This window comes from Tetrao urogallus (genome assembly GCF_951394365.1).
Source record: "Tetrao urogallus genome assembly, chromosome: Z".
Lineage (NCBI taxonomy): Eukaryota > Metazoa > Chordata > Aves > Galliformes > Phasianidae > Tetrao > Tetrao urogallus.
Window position 1 is genome coordinate 62023244 of NC_136816.1, and position 19378 is coordinate 62042621.

The following is a 19378-nucleotide window of genomic DNA, read 5'->3' on the forward strand; positions in this document are numbered from 1 at the left end:
TAAATATGTAGGCGAGTAATGAGTGGTATCCCCCAGAAGTCCATCTTGGGACTGGCACTCCTTAGTATTTTTATCAGTGACATAAATAATGGGATAGAATGTATTCTCAGCAAATTTGCTGATGACACCAAGCTGAGAGGTGTGGCTGATACAGCAGAAGGAGGGGGTGCCATCCAGAAGGACCTTGATAAACTCAAAAGTGGGCCCTTGTGAATCTAATGAGGTTCAATATAGTGCAAGGTTTTGTGCTTGGGTTGAGGTAATCCCAGATATATATACAAACTAGGAAAAGAACTCCTTGAGACCAGTTGAAAAGGACTTGTGGGGATCTGGTTGGTGAAAAACTTTACATGAGCCAGCAGTGTGAGTTTGCAGCCTGGAAGGCCAATGGTGTTCTGCATCAGAAGAGGGCTGGCCAACAGAATAAGGAATGTGATTGTCTCACTCTACTCTAACCTCACGAGCCCCAGGCAGAGTACTGTATCTACGTCTAGATCCCCCAACACATGAAAGATCTGGAGCTTTTGGTGTGGGTCCAGAAGAGGGCCTTGAAGGTGATCCAAGTGCTGGAGCTGAAGGAACTGGGCTTGTTCAGCCTGGAAAAGAAAAGGCTGGGGGAAGAACTTGTTGCAGTCTTCTGGAATTTAAAGGGAGTATATAAACATGACGAAAATCAGCTTTTTATGTGGGTAGATAGCGATAGGGAGAGAGAATGGTTTTAAATGAAAGGAGGGGTTATTTAGATTAGATGTGAAGAAAGAAGATTTTTGCTCAGAGAGTGGTGAGGTGTTGGAGTAGTTTAAGGCCAGAGTGGATGGAGCCCTGGGCAATCTGATCTAGTGCTTCACTTAGTGGTTGGCGGCCCTACCTGTGACAGGGGATTGGAACTTGATGATCCTTGAGGTCCCTTTCAATCCAAGCCATAGTTAGTGCACTTATTTGTGCATATTACATTGTAATGAAAATGTATTAATAAATTTTGCCAAGAGTTATTGGGCACTTGAGAACTTGTATTCCATCTTCTCTAAGGTTTTACTGAATTTTTTATTTTAATTTCTGTTATGTATGACAGGAAATACCTGGTCAACATTCTTGAAAATCAGGTAATTCTCTGCATGGCTAAGCCACGGAACTAAGACATTATTTTAAACATCCTTTAAAAAAACAAGCAAACAAACAAAGAACTTCAGCATGTTGTGTATATGTGCATAACAGTGCTGGACTCAAATAGTTGCATTCAGTCAGTATTGAATGCTTGTGTTCCATTGCTCACTCTGCTGATTCAAAACTCTTAATAGTTTCCTGGTGTTTCTTACTAATGTTTATTCAGTTGTACTCAGTAGAATCTAATCCAGCAGTCATAGCTGATAATAAAGTTACATTAATTCTGTAATTGCAACACAAAGTCATAAAAATCAGAGGAGGAAAAAGGACAAACCAAGTATATTTCAATAAATTTCAACATTCTTCAACTTTATCCATCTTTCTTGATTGTCTTCATCCAATCTTTTTGCAGAAGTCGAAAGTGAAATAGCAGGTGTAGCTTTCATTTTGGAATCAACTATAAGCCTACTTTTCTTTTAAACACAGCACATGGCTATGAGCAGTGGACAAAGAATTGTGGTTTCTATTCAGTTAGAGTGGATTTATGCATATTTTTTGATGTTACCTTCTGATTGACATCTTTTATAATGCTAAGATCAGTGGTAGTATGAAAAATGTCAAGTATGATACTTCTGGTTAATTGCATGTGATTCTGATTATCTCTTTTGTTGTGCTGTGTATATCACTGTTTCTTGAATGCATCATTAGTGTCTGCTTTGCTGCTCAGTTTATGTGCTGTTTGTTTCAAAAGATTATGTTCTTTTAACTTAGCCAGACCAGTTGAGATGCATTTTATCCTATGATGTTGAGAGTAGCCATAAATACCAGCTATGGAAGAGAAGATCTGGCCTTCAGGAGAAATAGGAAGCATGCAGAACAAGAGGATGGATTCAAGACTCTGATAGTGTTTGAAAAGGCTTCCTCTTTTCTATCAGGCCCCTCTCTTTACTCTGTTTGAAATACCCATATGCATAGTAACCATCTTTCTATACAGTATCTTTATGACTTACTATATCATTTTGGGAAAAACTTCATTCTCTTAAAAATATGTTGTATCTTGACTATCTCATCCTCTGAGGTACTTAGTACCTTAGAGTACTCACAGACTTCTGTTTGAATGCTGTAGGTTATCACTGGTACTCCCATCAGACCTACAGAAAGGCTGCTGTTTAGGAATCATTGTTAAACAAAATGGCTTACTTAGGCTCTTTAATGTTGTATTTTGACCACCCAAATGGTGTTCAGATGTGAAGATGTCAGATGAGAAAAAATGTACTTTCATCTGCTTTTATTTCTTCAGATGTTTCCTAGCTGCTGTAGCCCTTTAGGTATTAGAACTAAGAGGCCTGGTACAACCAGCTAATGACATTGCCAGGGTGAGCGTACTGATAGCATAATCCTGAGTGCAAACACATTCTTGAGTTACTGCGGAGATAATGTGTCATCTTCAGTTACTCGTCAGTGAGTCTTTGGCAGGCTGACAAGAGGTCACTGCAGTTTCTGTGAGAGCTCTGTATTTCAGAGTAGGTTGGAGAATTATAAGAGCAGTGGCAGGAAGTTAAGTACAGAGAAATCCTCTCATTGCTGTTATGTATTTGCAAAAGAGTATTTAGTAGTAATGTTAATTAATGTGATTAATATTACTCTGATACAAGAAATTTTGAAGGGGTTGTTTATAGATACTGGAAGACGTGATTTATTCTTCACTGTGGAAAACAATTTTTTTTTTATATATATTGCCTTTGGTTTGATGAAGAGGCTTTCATTAAATTGCTGTCTTGACAGCTTAATGAGACAAATCTCTTCCATATGCTCTGTATCATGAGCCATAGCTAGTAAGGTACTGAACTGCCTGCCTAATAAGTGGAAGCACAAGAGAAAAACTTTACAGTAGGAAGTTCCATGTTGTTGAATCATATACTTTTAGACTTCATATTTAAGACAGCATAACCGTATTTCTGTCCACAATTTATTTTAATGAAAGATAGCAAGTGTGAAAACAGAGGAAATACAAAGCTTTTGGGACAAAAATAGTTTATTTTGATCTCCAAAATTTCTTTCCTCATGCTTCTTCTAACCTTCACTGTCATACCAGGTCCTCTCCCAAGTGACTCAGGAGTGATGTGAGGTCATTGACTTCTGTTGGGTTGTCTGGCGTTTGCAGTCTAAAAATAACTGCTCTCCTTGTACTAACAGAATATTGTACTTACAAATGTTGCACATCAGAAGTTTGCCAAGCCTGAACTGCTTACCTTCCAAGATCATATGTGTTCAGTTTAAGATGGTGGAAGCAGGCAGGGACTGAATGCCATAGCAATATAAAAAGCAGAATTAGGCATATCTGCACACCATAATACAGCTGCTATTACAACAGGTGCAGTTTTGACACTCCTTAAAAGAAGAATGAGTCTCAGAGGCAAAATGCATTGCTTGGTCTGAGGGACTAACTGGAGTGAATAATGCTCCAAACTCATTTATTTGTCCATGATCTGAAATGACATCCAAATACATCTGCAGTGGAATAAAAGGAGTGGTTTGTGATGATATAGTGTTACAAGCAATGTCCTTCTAAACTTCAAGGTAAAGAGTGCTAAGATGTCCTTGTTGCTGTGTTCAAATGCAAAGATTTTCTTTAGAGGCAATAATGACATTTCTATAATTGTGAGAATGAATGCTTCATTATAAGTGATAGACCCCCCTATAACAAGATTCACTGTTTCTGAGTGTTAGGGCTCCCATGAAGTCACTGGCACCACTCAGATATGTTACACTGTGACATTGCAGGTGACAGTGAGCCCTTGTTCCACTTATTATTCTTCTGTTTGCATCACATGTAGACCCCAAAATGAGAAAAACAGTAGCTTTTTAATACAGTGTGGTGAGATAAGGGTTTACTGCTCAGAAGAAAGCTGATTATCTTGTCCTGCCATTGCAACCTGTGTATTGTTTTTGCTGTGTCTTTTTATTTTCCTTTTTAGTACAAATGTTACATTTCTATTAAAATTTCGATTTCAGGGTAAAATGGTGAAGGGAATGGGAGGTGCCATGGACCTGGTATCTAGTGCCCAGACAAAAGTGGTTGTCACCATGGAGCACTCAGCCAAGGTAAGGCTGTGTCTTCTATGTGACTCACTCGTGCTAGAAAAACAAAACAAACATTTTACATTAATTCTGTCACTTTGTAAGGATTTTACAGATTTATTACTAGTTACAATTGTACTTCTTGGCCTCATGAAAGTTAATTGTTTATCATGGAAAAAATTAAATATTAATTTGATATTTAAAAGCTGCATACTTGTTTCGTTGCTTGTGCAAACTTAATGAGAGTTACAATTGGCAGGGCTACAGTAGATGCTACCCTGAAAATTTTACTCTTCACGTCAGAATAATTTGGGAAATGAGGTTCCCAATGGCTCAATATTTGTTGTGTTGGGAAAATATTTACCTTTGAAGCTATCAGTCAAATTGGTACTGAAAGCTTGATAAAACAGATCTTTTTGGCATGATACTATGCAGGCTGCCTTACTTGTTTTACTGTTACGTGGTAGAGGTTAATCTAGAGACCTCGTTGTAGAGATAGGTTTGTAGATATAGACAGTGTTCCACAGAGGATCATAGAAAGCTTTGAAAATTTAAAAAATTGTACAGTCTTAGCTATGAGAAAAGCTGTTTGAAGGACAGCATCTTTAGTCCCAAGGAACTATAACAAATGCTTAAAAATGACTTTCTATTTCATTTTTTTTGTTTCTGTTATTCATAATTTGTTGGTGTAGACACCAAAGCCTCCTGTAAATCAGTGCAAGTCAAGAGGTATGTTCAAGATTAATATCTCTGCCGGTATATGTAGGGGTAAGCATAAGGAATTTGCCTGGCAGTAAATATGAAAGATAACTATATTAATAGTTGTGGAGTTCTTTTAAATGTGATTTAAGGAATGAATCTTCACTTTCTATATTTTTCAACAAGTTGGGGTTTTGTTGTTGTTTTCTGATTTGGTTTTTATAGAAGCTGTGATTTCTAGTAGTGCATTGTAAGTAACAGAACTGGGACTGACCCAGTGGTTCTTGTATGCATATGTGTAAATAAATAATCAAAAGAGCAAAGCAAATTTGTCTGACTTGCATCCCTATCACAGCCCCACAACAACTGGGTGTCTGAGTATCCCTTCACTTATGCACATATTTCAGATAAGTAGGCCAGGCTTAGCTTTTATAGCTTTTTTTTTTTTTCTCTTTTTTCTTTTTTTGACATACATCTGTATAACTTGGATTTTGATATATATGAGGTTGCAAGTATGTACTTCTAGAAAGCCTGTTTCAGGCTTTACGGGCTTCCATAACTTACATATTTACTTTTGTAGGAATATACTGCACAGTGAATCCAAGTATATAGGTTTTTTTATTTATTCTTATTTTACAATGGAGGGCTCTTTCATCCTAACTATACAACTGCACCCTTTTGGGGCTGCTGCTTCTTTGCCCAAAAATGAAGAAGGTAAAGTATAGAAGTTGAATGTGAAAAATAAAAGCAAAACCATCTATAGCTTCTGTTACATGTTTTAGATGGTTTTTTGTTTGTTTGTTTCTTTGTTTGTTTTTAAGTAGGTATTAGTGAGAAAATGTGGAAGAGTGATGCCCAAGCAATTGTATGACCTATAATGCCAGTTCTGAAAGTCAGAAGCCTTTATTTGGGGTGACTTTTACAGAGCTGATTTTTTTTTTTCTTTAGCATGAAGATTTTCTCCCAAATTGTAATTTCAACCATACCTAAGCATTAGATGAGCCCTCTTTCCTCTTCCCAAGAGTCAGGTGGGCTACTGAGCAAAAGAAATGTATGCCTGTATTGTTGGAATCTGTTTTATCTGCAGGCTTCTTTGATTAGGGACATTGTTGTTGTATTACTCTCCAAATAAATAACAAGAAATTTATCATTAGACATTAAAGCCTCCAGTAAATAAATGTGAGTCCAGGTCTGATGGACTGAAATACAGTGGAAAGCCACAGGATATATGCAATAATAAATAGTTGTAGTAGTTAGTTTTGTTTGATCTGTCATCTTGTAATGGATCTTTTAATCCTTTTCAAGTGTTGTTTTTTTCTCTTTTTGTACTTCTTGGTGTTTGTTTGTTTGTTTTATATATAATAGCGACAGCTTGTTAAACATTGCTCAGAATATATCCTGAGTATGCATGTTGCAATTTTCAAACTTAGCAATAAGCTGAATCCAGTGCAGACAAAATACAATTTACACTAAATTATGAGGGTGAAACTGGTATCTCTCTTCACACTCAAAGAACCACCCAAATAATTTATTCTGATATGCAATATATTAAGAATAATAATGAACATCCTTCGCTCCCAAGTATTTTAATTTTTGATAACTTAAATATTTACATTTCATGAAAGCTGAAAGATACAGAAGAAAAATGACAGGATTTAAATGACATGTAGAAAAATTCAGAGTAAGAACTATCAGTGAGACAGTAGAAATATGAGGGATAATGAAGGTACAGATGCAGTATGGCTAATCACTGCCTTACTGGAAAAAGAAAAAAAAGGGGGGGTAGCCAACTGAAACTATAGAAACTAGCAACCAGCAGGTTTGAAACAAGAAGTATTTTTCAGAGTCAGCTAATGAAATTGTGGATCTTTAGCAGAATGTTATAGGAGCTCAAAGCATTACACCCATATGAAAGGGATTAAACTATTTTATGAGTTTGCCAGTCACAATTAAATAGCGTTGCCCAGAAGCAGTCACTAGCCTAGAAAGCCTAACCATCACAGCGTGTCATGAACCAGGAGGGAATAGCTGATGAAGGGTGGCTCAATTTTTCCTCTATCTGTTTAGGCCACTGCAAGACACTTGGATGATGGATTCAGTTTAATTTACTATGATAGTTCTTGGTGTATTTTTTGTGAAATTGATTTTTGGTTAACTGTAAAGACCAGAATATAGTGTTGTTATTTAATCTTTGAACAGTCACTGTGCACCTGTGCCCAGTCTGGTAAATACTGCCTAGAAGATATAGAAGTCCTTACATCCACACTGTTATCGATGTACTTTGCAAAATAGCATAAAGTGCTGGTCACTTTCAGATGGCGTAATGACTTTCAGGTGGCATAATGACTTGACTACACAACTAAAACAGTATAATGGAAACTATTTTTAAGCATGTGCTTTAGTCATGACTGAAACACGGGGCACTGATTTTCCATCATTGTGATTAGTTTTTGTTTTGATATGTTGTACAGAACTATGGTATTTTTTGTCCATAAGTGTCCATTAAAAATGCAGCAGAATTTTTGAGGACTGCTCCAAAATTAATGCCTCCTATTTTATTATGTTGGCACACAACGTCAGAGCTGGGTGATGGCAGTAGAGATCAAACCTTCCCACCAGTATCCCATTCCATTTTGTTGCTGCGTGACAGATGGCAGCAGAGGGGCAGTCTAACAGAATGGCATCTGACATGGAAGTGTGTATGAAGCAAAGGTGTGGCACTGAACTCCTCCACGCAGAAAAAATGGCACCACCAGCATTCATCAACACTTGCTGAATGTTTCTGGAGACTAAACAGTGGATGGGAGCACAGTGAGGCAGTGGGTGATGTGTTTCAGCAGTGACGTGAAAGAAGCTGTGTTCTGTATGGCCATATTGATTTTTAGAAGAGTGGCATGCAAGTTCTTGTTCATTATCCATGCATAGCTAATGATGGCGACTATGTTGAAGAAGTGTGTTTTTTAGCTATTCTTCATGTCTGTTGTAGTTACCGTGGAAATAAACAGGAGGCATTACTTTCCCAGCAACCTATGTATTTAAAGCAGAATGAAACAGCCTAAGGTTGTGGAGATCTACACAACAGACTTTTCTTCCTTTATCTGAACAAATACTGTATAAATTCAGATAGTAAAAATTCTTGCAATTCCACTTGGATTCCCATACTGATAATGCCCTGATGGATGAGTTCTGAAAGCCACTTTTCATGCTACAATAATGTTCATCTCAAATGTTAAGAAGCTGGAATGTATCACTTTTAAGGGTCATGGAAGCCACTCAAGCTGTCATCTCTGCAAGTCCATTTTGTTTTTACTCAGGAATAAAACTAAGATATATTTAATATGTAATATATATGATAATAATAATACATATTATTTATATAACATAAATATTTAACATATTAAGCCTTAAGGCAAATTGATGATTGCATTTTTAAAAAGTATTGCATTCACATGGTTAAATGAGACATGCAATACTCCAAAAGTTTTGAAAGACATAACTGGAAATTGATAGAGGAAAAACAAACAAAAAAGCCCTCAGACCTAAGCACCTAAGCCTTATACGTCCAGCTTTGTGTCAGTAGCTATGCCTTTTCAGTAGGCAGTATTTTACCCACTATCTAAAGTAGCTACCTTTTGATATCTAGGAAGGGAAGCATCTTAAAGCAAGTCCTGATCTCTTTATACACATTACTTTGTACTGTATTTATAGGCTGATTGGTACTGACAAAAGTAAAGGCACTGTAGCTTCTCTTATAGTACTTGAAGATGAGCATATCTTGCTCATCTCCTAGTCTGCTTATGTGCTTTTCTAGAGTGACAGAGGAGAAGGAAATGGAATGTGGGTAAAGAAACTGGCCTTACTATTTTCAAAGCATGAGTATGCACGTGAGCCATAGGGGTTCAAAATGCCTATGAGTATGGCTGGTCCTGCACATATCGCTTATAATAAATGAGGCAGAGTAATGTTATGTTCACAATGTCATTCTCTAACCTTTACATGTCATCAATAAGGTCCCATGTGTGACTTATCCTCACACTGCAGTAGAAGAGGAAATTATTGAACTTCTAAACTCAGGAGCCGCTGAGTGGTACACTGAGAATCTTATTAGACATCTCATTATAGTCGGGGCTTCAGTTAGAACTGTCCCAAGTTGTCAGCATTGTAATCTGCCATGAAAGTGAGTTCAGATAATGTTCTGAGTGCAGTGAATGTTTCAATAACACTGAATGCTTGCAGCTGTGGTTTTCCTTTTTAATGTACATACTTGAATTCAGAGAAAGTTGCACTGTTTTTTAAAATTAACATTTGTTTGTATACTGTTAAACGCAGGGCAACGTCCATAAAATCTTGGAAAAATGCAGTTTACCACTTACTGGGAAGCAATGTGTAAATCGCATCATTACAGAGAAGGTAAAGTTCTTTTCTTGAATTCTTTTCAATTCTTTTCTCCTCTCAGTGACACTAAGTGAAAGCAGTAAAAAGTGTGGTAAAAATAAAGAATATATTCAGTATCTGTTGCTTGTGAAGGAGAAAGACTCCTTTTGAGTTCAATTCCAGAGACATGTTGGCTCATATTTTCCTTTTAAATCTTTCACTGTTGACATCATGCTGGATGGTTATCACAGTGACCATCAGAACAGAGATGCTATCCATGAGAAATATGCAAGGAACATGTTTGGTTATTTTTTCCAAAGTATACCTGAAAACTTGCCTCATAAGATGCAAATCATGAAATGCACGTTTTCCTCAAATGTTCATGTCAGGTAACTGGCATCTTTCTTGGTATATATTACAAACTTAGACACGATCTGTCCTGTTGCTATCTTTTGCTTTCACTTGATTGCATTTGTGAAGCGATTTATTGTCCAGTGCAAGTCTGTTTGATATTGCCAGTGTTCAAAGTGCATTAGTGGATCTTTTCAGCAGCGTACGTGACTTAGGATTTTTGCTGTAATCATGTTCCTTTTATTATCAATGTGTACATTTTTAAAGGCTTTGAGTAATCCCTCTGTGAGCCATCTGTCACACTAAGTAGAATGCTTCAAAAGTGCTGATGCAGAATTTGTTTTCTCTCAGTGGTGTATTGCTACTGTCATTTAAAGTTTTCCTCTACAAACAAAGGGAGAAGAAATGAAAATGTGGATGTTTTTCTGTAGAAAACTGGCATTGAACAAGGACTGACAAATAAAAATGTGCAGAAAATTTCTGAGCCTCAGTGCTCATCAGGTCTCGCTGTTTAATGAAGGATGACAGAAATGTACAACACTATTTAGATTGTATTATAGACTGTTTCGTTGCTAGCTTCCTAGTGTCTGTTTTCCTTAAATTCAGCTTTTCTTTTAAGACTCAGAAGTACAATTTCAGTCCCATAGTATTCATGAAATCCTTCGGATTAGAAGGGACCTTAAAGACCACCTAGTTCCAACCCTCTTGCCATGGACAGGGATACCTTCCATTGGAATAAGCTGCAGAAAGCCCCATCCAACTTTTCCTTGTACACTTCCAGGGAAGGCACATCCACAGCTCCTGTAGGCAAGCTGTTCCAGTGCTTCAACAGTACTCATAGCTGAGAATTTTGTCCTAATATCTAATCTAAATCTACCTTTTTGTTAGTTTAATGACACTAAACCTTGTGCTATCACTCCACTTTGTGATAGCCCTTTGGTGTAACGGAAGGCTGCTATAAGGTTCATAGGTTTGGTGCTCCCACCTGCTGATCACCCTCATGGACCTCCAATGGACTCGCTCCAATCACCCCATGTCTTTCATGTGCTGGGGGGCCCAGACCTAAATTCAGTACTGTGGGTGGGTTCTCATAAGCCAGAGCAGAGGGTGACAATCATCTCCCTTGCCTTGCTGGTCACACCTCTTTTGATAAATCCAACATGCAACTGGTTTTCTGGGCAGCAGGTGTGTACTTCAGGCTCATGTTGTTTTTCATCTACCAGAAGCAGTGAAGTCCATCTCTGTAGGGCAGCTGTCTATCCACTCATCACCCTGCCAGTATTCATATTTGAGTTTGCCCCAGCCCAGGTGCAGGACCTTGCACTTGGCCCTGTTGAATCTCATTAGGTTCATATGGCCCACCCTGCATGCTTGTCAAGTTCCGCTGGGCGGCATTCCTTTCCTGCAGCATGTCAACCACACTACTTATCTTGACGTCATCTGAAAACTTGCTAAGGGTGCACTCCATCCTACTGTCCATTCCACTAGCAATGGTATTAAATAAATCCATTCCTAGTAATGACCCTGAGGAACACTGCGCTCTGGTACCATTTTCCTTCCAAGTTCAATCTTCACTGGACTTTTGCTATTGGCTTTTTAAAATTTTATTTTATTTTAGGAAAATGAATGTAGACTTGGTGGTTTTTGTGGCAGCTAGCTTGCAACCTGTGTATTCTCTGGGCACCATTATAGTGTGTGTTGTTCTACAGGTGTTCTTACGTGCTTGAGAGACTTCAAAGTGGAAAGCTTGTCTTAGGAAGGCATCAGGAAAAAGGCTCCTTCAGCTACATCACCTGAGGATTCATTTTAAAAATAGAACAAGAAAATTTCTTTTTCTTAGCTAGCTTCAAAAATACTGAAGTTTGTAATGTTTAATAGCTGTTGGAGGTGCTGATCATCTGATAAGTTGACCAGCCACCCTTTACCTCCCTATAGTCCTAAAAGCAAAACAAAAGAATGAGAAAGAGGATGGCTTTCCCTGTTTTCTTTCATTACCTCTTGGCAGACATTGTCTTGTAGCAAAGAATGTCTCAGCCATGTCCCTTGCATCTTGCATTTCTCACCACATCAGAGCAGGAGACACTGTCCTTATTTCATGCAGTGAAGAGCAGTTGCCCATTTTTTTCCCACGAAGTCAACACATCTTACACTTCAGATTCTTTCAGGTATGAATAAATCTCTACTGGTCAGTCTGAAATGTGAAACCAGTTGATAACGGTATCATTTTTTACTGACGATATTCTTTTTAGCAAATTGATTTGTACGATATTACTACTTGGATCTTCAGTTTTTTAATAATAAAAATTAATTTGGTGCTATTTGAACCTGACAGGCTGTGTTTGATGTGGACAAGAAAAAGGGACTCACCCTTGTGGAAATCTGGGAAGGACTGTCAGTGGATGATATCAAGAAAAGCACTGGCTGTGACTTCACAGTAAGTCATTTTACAAACAAATACAGTTGTTCCTTTTACATGGCCTTGTCATTAATCCATAAAATCACTGATTTTTTACCTTTACATTCTTTCTTAAATATCATTTAATGTTAACACAAAACTGACTTACTAGTAGAAAGTACAGTGGAACATAACTGATTCCATATGTGTGGTCAATAACAAACGTAGTTTCTTCATGGCCTCATGCATTCATACGATAAAGCTTTTTCTTCTGTATTGTAAAGCTGGCGGAGAGGTCAGCTTTTTTTTTTTTTTTTTTTTTTTTTTTTTTTTTTTTGTGAGGATTGTGAATTTGACAATATACACTTGTCTTGTGAAGGTAATTGGGAATACTTGATAATGAAGGATAGCAATCTTCCTCTTTGCAGTTTCCAGACCTAGAGCACATGTTTACAAGATTGCTAGATGTATTTAAAGATGTATTTAATGTGAGGATTAACTTTAGGTTGAATTTGAAGGGTGCTGTGTTTAGTAACCATATGCATAGAATGAAACCGTGGAGAATGACTTTGTTGTAAGGAGACACCAGCTCTTACGTGTCTTTGTCTCACTCCAATTTATAGGAGGGAGAGGAGGTTCTTTTAACATCTATATACCCAGTGTGAGATTAAGAAACAACAGTTCAAATGTTGATCCAACCAGTTTATTACAAATCTTAATTAGGGAAATGGGGTAAGGGAGGACGAACACTATTATGAATTAGGGTAATGGGGAAGGGAAGGAGGGAGATAGGAAAGAAGAAGCGAGGAGTCTTTATAGGAAGCAAGATATAGTCACCGCCATGGATGCAGCGTGGTTCGTAGTTCAGTCTTTGATCTTCAGTAGTGGTGGGTCGTTGGGCATTGTTCTTTTGATGACGACTAGGAGAACGAGGACTATGGCAATGATGACCCCTTTTCAATGCTTTCAAAGTGGTTGAGTCAGCTGTCTTTGGAGTGACAGCTCAAATCCAAAGTGGTTGAGTCAGCTCTCCTCGGAGTGGCAGCTTCTGGCTCTGGGATCTCAGCAGAAACTCCTTTGTTCCCATCTTCCAGGCCTTGCAAGCAGATAAGCGGGAGCAGGGATGCCCATCTGCATCCTGTTTTTCACAGAACACAATGGTATCATTCCCCAGTTTTCCCATACCTAGCTGGAGCTGTTTAGTCACAGGCCAGATCTTCCGCCAGTAAACACTCCTGAGCACTCTCTTCCAGAGGCAAGCAGCTCTGGAGGAGGGGGCTTTCAAATATTCCCGAAGTGATGTCGATTGTCACACGGTTAGCACCCATTACTTGGCTCCTCAACAAATCAATCAGAGTCTTACAAAAAGAAAGGAAGCAAGCCTCAGGAAGCAAGCTTTGAGCCAAAAAAAAAAAAAAAAAAACAAAGAAGGATTTTCACAGTCTTGAACCTGTTTTTTGGAAGGAGTTGGTTTCTTTTTGATTCAGAGGATCTATGTATGTATGTATGTATATGGGAGTTGGTATTACCCGAAGTAATTTGCAGCCTGTGCTGGAGGCAATTGAAACAGAAGGATCCAGAGTATTCAGGGAAAGAAATGAATAGCTCAAAACGATGGTCTAGCAGAGAAAAGCTTTGCAATAGCACACGGCAAAACTATTAGGACTATTAAGAAAGAATTAGCACCACCTCACTGAGCCATTAGCATTTCCCTGTGAATGTTACAAAGAAATGGTATAAACTTGGAATTTTAAGGATGGCCTGAAGTTAGCAATTGGTGAGCAGTGTAGTGCTGTCTTTGTTCTGGAATCTGTCTCACCAGGCTCTAGAGGGGTCACTTCACAGCCACCCGTTTCCTGTTTCATGAAGACAGACTCCACTGCAATCTGCTTTGTGCAGCTGCCTTGGTCATGATGAAATCATGAGCTGCACTAAAGGACAGTTATGGGCATGAAAAATGTAGATGCTCCTTGGTTTGTACGCTTTTCTGTGTTTATCTGAAAGCAAGCAGCTTCCATAAATGCTTGCAAAGCACGTACTGTGCTGACCTCTGCCAGAATATGTGTGTGGGTCAGCATTACCTATTGGGCGATAGTTCCTTAAAAATGCCTGAAATTTTTATAGCTCTGCAAACACACAGAGTGAACCAGAATGATTTGTTAACTAATGCAGTGGTTTGGAAGAGCTTGGAACTAGCTCTTCCTTTGTCCCACTTTTTTTTTTTTGTTCCTTTCCCTCCTAAAGGATGTTTCCAGGTCACAGTGACTCTGTCCTTCTGTCATTGAAATCTTCACCAAAACTGCTATTGTATTGGCATTGGTGGCTGCAAGACTAGGTCACCCTTGCATGATGCTAGATTGAGGACTTGATTTTAATACAGTGAACAGGTGCAGATCCCTAGCTTAATTTTGAAGTTGAGAGAACAGCAATTTGAGCACTGTGGTAGACAGTTGTTTAGAAAATAGTATCCTTAGTCTTTTTTCCACATTTCAAGACTTTGCCTCAGGCTCCCTTGCAAGAGTAACAGTTGTGCTTTGATTATTTATGTTCCCTGAATGAGACATCTTGTTCTCATTTGTACTGGCGACAGAAACTTCATTGATACTATATTACAGCAGTAAATGCAGAGATTTTTTGCTTGGTTCGTTTTGCTAGTTTGAAACAGAACTAATGGGTAAAAAATACGGAGCTGACCCTTTCCTGACAGCTTTTCTCTGTGGATGCAGAGTTATCTAAACTAAAATAAGCATAGATTTAACTATGGGATTGACTAAGGAATGACTATACCTTCATATGTAACTATATCTCCCTATGCAACTACTTCTTTTTGGAGAGCTTTGTAGTCCTTATGGCTTTTTGAGACACATTTTGCTGTATGTTTCCATTTTACAAAAAAGAAAGGATTTAGAATCAAGAGTCTTGATTGTAGACTGTTGTAAAATAAAAAATTCACCCTGAATTCTACTGTGCTATGAAGGCAACACATTGGCTTATCTTGTATATTTAAATGAGAGTTGTTGCTCCTTAGGAAATAGACTGCCTTAACAGATAAATATATTTGGCTTGTACTTGTTTATACCTTTGGTGAGACCATGAAAGCAGAGACTGAGAAAGCATAATTTGTAGATTTTATTTTTATTTAGATTTTTGTAATAATGAGTGCTCAGCTTTACAGAAAGTTCATAAAAGGTAATAACTTGCTTTTTTACTCCTGATAATAACACTGGAAGTTATTAGGACTCAGCACCATTCAGGATCAGGCCCTGAAAGACTTGCTTGGTGTAGATAAACATAATGAAATAACCATGGACATGTTGTGTGTTGGAATTCTGGAAGTCAACAAGCTTGAGTTGTTGGGAGCATTGGGAGTACCTGAGGCCATGAGTCCTCAGCTACAGTCATCCTCTTACAAGTCTGAGGCAAACCAGACCACAAAGTATACTGTTGCCCATTCACCTGCCTGTTAAACATCAGCAAAGCATGTTGAAACATCCATGATGAGCTGTAATTCCAGCAAGTGAAATAATACTAAGAGTGTGCTGCTTAGGATGTACTATAAGAAAGTAATAAACATGCATCTTTGTGCTGTGAAATAGCCATTGTTAAGCATGTTCAACCTTTATCAAAATCTGTGCTGATTGGATGATTCTGCTGCGATTTAAAGCAGCATGCTCAGAGGGCTTTCTGCATTTGAGACTTGTTTTCCTTTCTTATGTTACCGTTTTGTTTTTTTTTTGTTGTTTTGTTGGTTGGTTGGGGGTTTTTTGGGGGGCTTTTTTTTTTTGGCTTTTTTTTTTTTTTGCTTATTTAACCGAATTTATTTAAAGCAAACACTTCTATTTGCATCCAGTTCCTAGTGGTGTATGGTCTTTCATTACCTCTGTTATGTTCAGCAGACACTGTGGCACTTCACTCTCCTGGGGATCAGACCTTTTCAGAGGTGAATAGTGGTGCGCAAAAATGACAGCTGTTAGCATCAAATGTGCAGACAGTGCTATTAATGTAGTATGCTCATTGAAATGTAAAACACTAGAGGTTTTGATGGTACCAACCCTATGACGGGAGAAAAGCAATAGCCTACTCCAATAATTGTCTTTTGCCATTGCAGTATTCGAGTTTTAATGGTGCTGTCTTCATCCTCTAGCAAGGGTGTTTTCCTCAATGCCACTATTCTTAGGTGAGGCCCAAATTAAGTGAGGCACATACCTGCTTTGAGTTGGAAATGTTGAAACTTTTCTGGAACTGTCTGGGAATGTTTATGCACTCAGGGAATTTTTCAGCTTCTCTACACTTGTAACTTCTACATCTGTTTATTATCCTAGTTCGCAGAGAACTTTGTAAAATCAATAAACGGTTTCCATCCACTGAAAATATTTCATTAGCATTTGATATAGTAAACACATTCATGAACTAAGCTTTTCTTGATGACTATTCTCATAAGAATGTAAGTGATGACATTTTGTGGCTGGAGGAAGGATAACTTAGAAATTGAATTCGTACTGGAAATACAGCCTTCCTATGCGTGAAAAAGGCCTCTGTATATCATTCTTTAGTAAGTTGAATTGTTCAGTACCGTTAAGTGAAAAAGATGGGATAAGGAGGCAGGAGCACAGTATATTGTGTTTCAGTGGGACAAACTAACCAACTGGAAGCCCACTATCTGTGGAACTGTCTGTCATCCTGAACAAGCAAGATCACATGAATTGATTCAGATCTCATCCTGGGAAACCTATATAAATAAGGCTGGAAGCAGGATGTATTTAATGAGGCTTGGATTGTCTGTGGAGAGGTTTTCCTCAAGATGTAGTGCAGGCCTGCAGTCATGTTTAACAGTGAAGTCCAAAGTCTGCTCTGTATTGCTTCCACTTACACCTTCTTTCTTCATCCTCTCTATTTAAGCTTACTGTGTTTTATTTATTTTTCATTGGCTGGAGACCTTACAATACAACAAATGGATTTTGCAGATGCATAGAATTACAACATTAGAATTGTGCAATCAGAATTGTTTGAGTTGGAAGGGACCCTTTTTTAAGGGTTTTAAGGGTTGGACATCTAGTCCAACTCCCCAGCAATGAATAGGGAGATCTACTGCAAGGTAGGATTGCTTGGAGCCTGGGCCAGCCTGGCCTTTGGATATCTCTAGGGACAGGGCGTTAACCACATTACTGGGCAACTTGTTCCAATGCCTCACCACCCTCCCTGTAGAAGACTTTTTCATGGAACCAGTCTAAATCTCCCCTCTTTCAGTTTGAAACCATTTCCCCTTGTTCTGTCATCACAGACCCTGTGAAAGAGTCTGTCTCCTTCTTACGTTGTCCCTTTAGATACAGAAAGGCTGCTATCAGGTTTCCCTGGAGCCTTCCCTTCTACAGGCTGAACAGCCCTAGCTCTTTCAGCCTGTTCTCATAGCGAAAGTGTTACTTTCCTTGGACCTTCCTATTTTCTGTGGCCTTCCTATGGATGCACTCCAACCGCTTCACATTCCTCCTGTGCTGAGGACTCCACATCAGGATGCAGTACTCCAGGTGAGGTCTCACCAGGGCAGAGTAGAGGGATAGAATCACCTCCCTCAACCTGCTGACCACAAGTATTTGATGCAGCCCAGGATATGGTTGGCTTTCTGGGCTGCGAGGCTACAGAGCTGGCTCATGTCCAGCCTGCCATCTACCACCACCATCTACCAAGTCTTTTCATCAGGGCTGTGCTCCATGCTGGTGTCCCCCAGCTTGTACTGATAGCAGGGGTTGCCATGACCCTGGTGCAAAACGTTGTGCTTGGAAAAAATGGCACCCCCTGACATTCATCAACACTTGTTGAACATTTCTTGGAGACCAAAGAGTGGATGTGAGCACAGTAAAATTGTGGGAGTATGTTTAAGCAATGGTTACAGCAGATCCCCACTGAGTTTTCTCTTCAACAGCCAGAGCATACCCAAGTTACTCAGCCTTTTCTCGCACAGGAGATGCTTCAGGCCCTTAATCATCCTTGTAACCTTGTGGCCTTGTGACTGGATTCCTAGAAAATCCCTGTCCTTTTTTTAACTGGAGAGCCCATAACTGGACACAAGACCCTGCACTTGGATTTGTGCAGTTTCACTTAGGCCCACTGCTCAGCATATCTAGATCTCTCTGTATGGCATCCCATCCCTTGGGTGTGTCTGCTGCACTGTACAGCTTGGTGTCATCTGCAAGCTTGGCGGGGATGCACTTCACCCCATTGTCAGTGTCACTGATGAAGATCTTAAAGAGCACTGGTGCCAGCAGTGACTGCTGAGGGACACCACCTTGTCACTGATCTCACTGGGATATTGAGACATCACCCACCACTCTCTGGGAATGATCTCATAACCAGTTCCTTGTCCGTCATACAGTCCACCCGTCAAATCCATATCTTTCCAGTTTGGAGGGAAGTGAGAAGTTTGGAGTGCAGAGGCCTTACTAAAGTCCAGATAGATAACATCAGTGTCTCTTGTCCACTGATGCAGTTGTGCCCATATTAAAAGCGGCAAGGTTGATCAGTTAGGACCTGCCCTTGGTGAAGACATGGTGGTTATCCCGTATCACCGTCCTCTTTTTCAAGTACCGTAGCATAGCTTTCATGAAGAGCTGCTCCATGATCCTCCATGCACTGAGGTGAGGCTGAAAGGTCTGTAGTTCTGAGTCATCCTTTCTACTCTTTTAAAAATGCATATCGAGTGGCCTTTTTTCCACTCACCAGGGACTTCACTTGACCATTGTGACTTTTCAGGTGTCATTGAGAGTGGCTTGGCGACCACATCAGCCAATTCTTTCAGGACTTTCAGGTGTATCTCATCAGGACCCATAGACTTATGCACATTCAGGTTCCTCAGGTGGTCATGAACCTGATTACAGTAGGAGTAGGAACATTTGCTTACAGTAAGAGGGGGATCACTCTCCTAGTTCCCACTTTCTGAATCAATGAATGGAAGAAGGCAACTTTAAAGCAAAAAAATTAAAATTAGTAAACATATACATTTGATTGTATGTTGTCTGATAATATGCACATTCCACAACTTGTTTAACTCCTTCTGAGCAGACCTATCATTGATAGACAGCATCTTCTCTCTAGGTGTGTCAGGATGAAAACCACAATGAACTTGGCTACTGAGTAAAAAAGTGTAATTATTATTGTAGGGTTCCTTGGTGTGCTTTACACTTCTGTGATAATTAAGTCATATGCTTGATATCACCTATTTGCCCCTGCATTGTTCAGTGTATTGGTACGTTATCACAAGTGGATTAGGAGATGATAGTTGAAGCAATTGTGCCTCAAGCTATCTGTCAGATTGCTGTTCATGGCAAGCACTGTACACAGACTATAACCACTTATTGGCCAATATATTAGCTATTTTTT

The 19378-nt window shown here is 39.1% G+C and overlaps 1 protein-coding gene across 1 annotated transcript in view; it reads left to right on the plus strand.

Annotated features, from left to right (window-relative positions):
* OXCT1 (3-oxoacid CoA-transferase 1) overlaps positions 1-19378 on the plus strand; it is a gene marked incomplete at both ends in the record, with an annotated part of 86322 nt that overhangs the window by 66522 nt on the left and 422 nt on the right. Inside the window, 3 exons of the mRNA XM_079548108.1 lie at positions 4120-4209; positions 9214-9294; positions 11942-12043. Coding sequence (XP_079404234.1) covers positions 4120-4209; positions 9214-9294; positions 11942-12043 — 273 coding nt within the window. The remainder of the gene's footprint in view (positions 1-4119; positions 4210-9213; positions 9295-11941; positions 12044-19378) is intronic.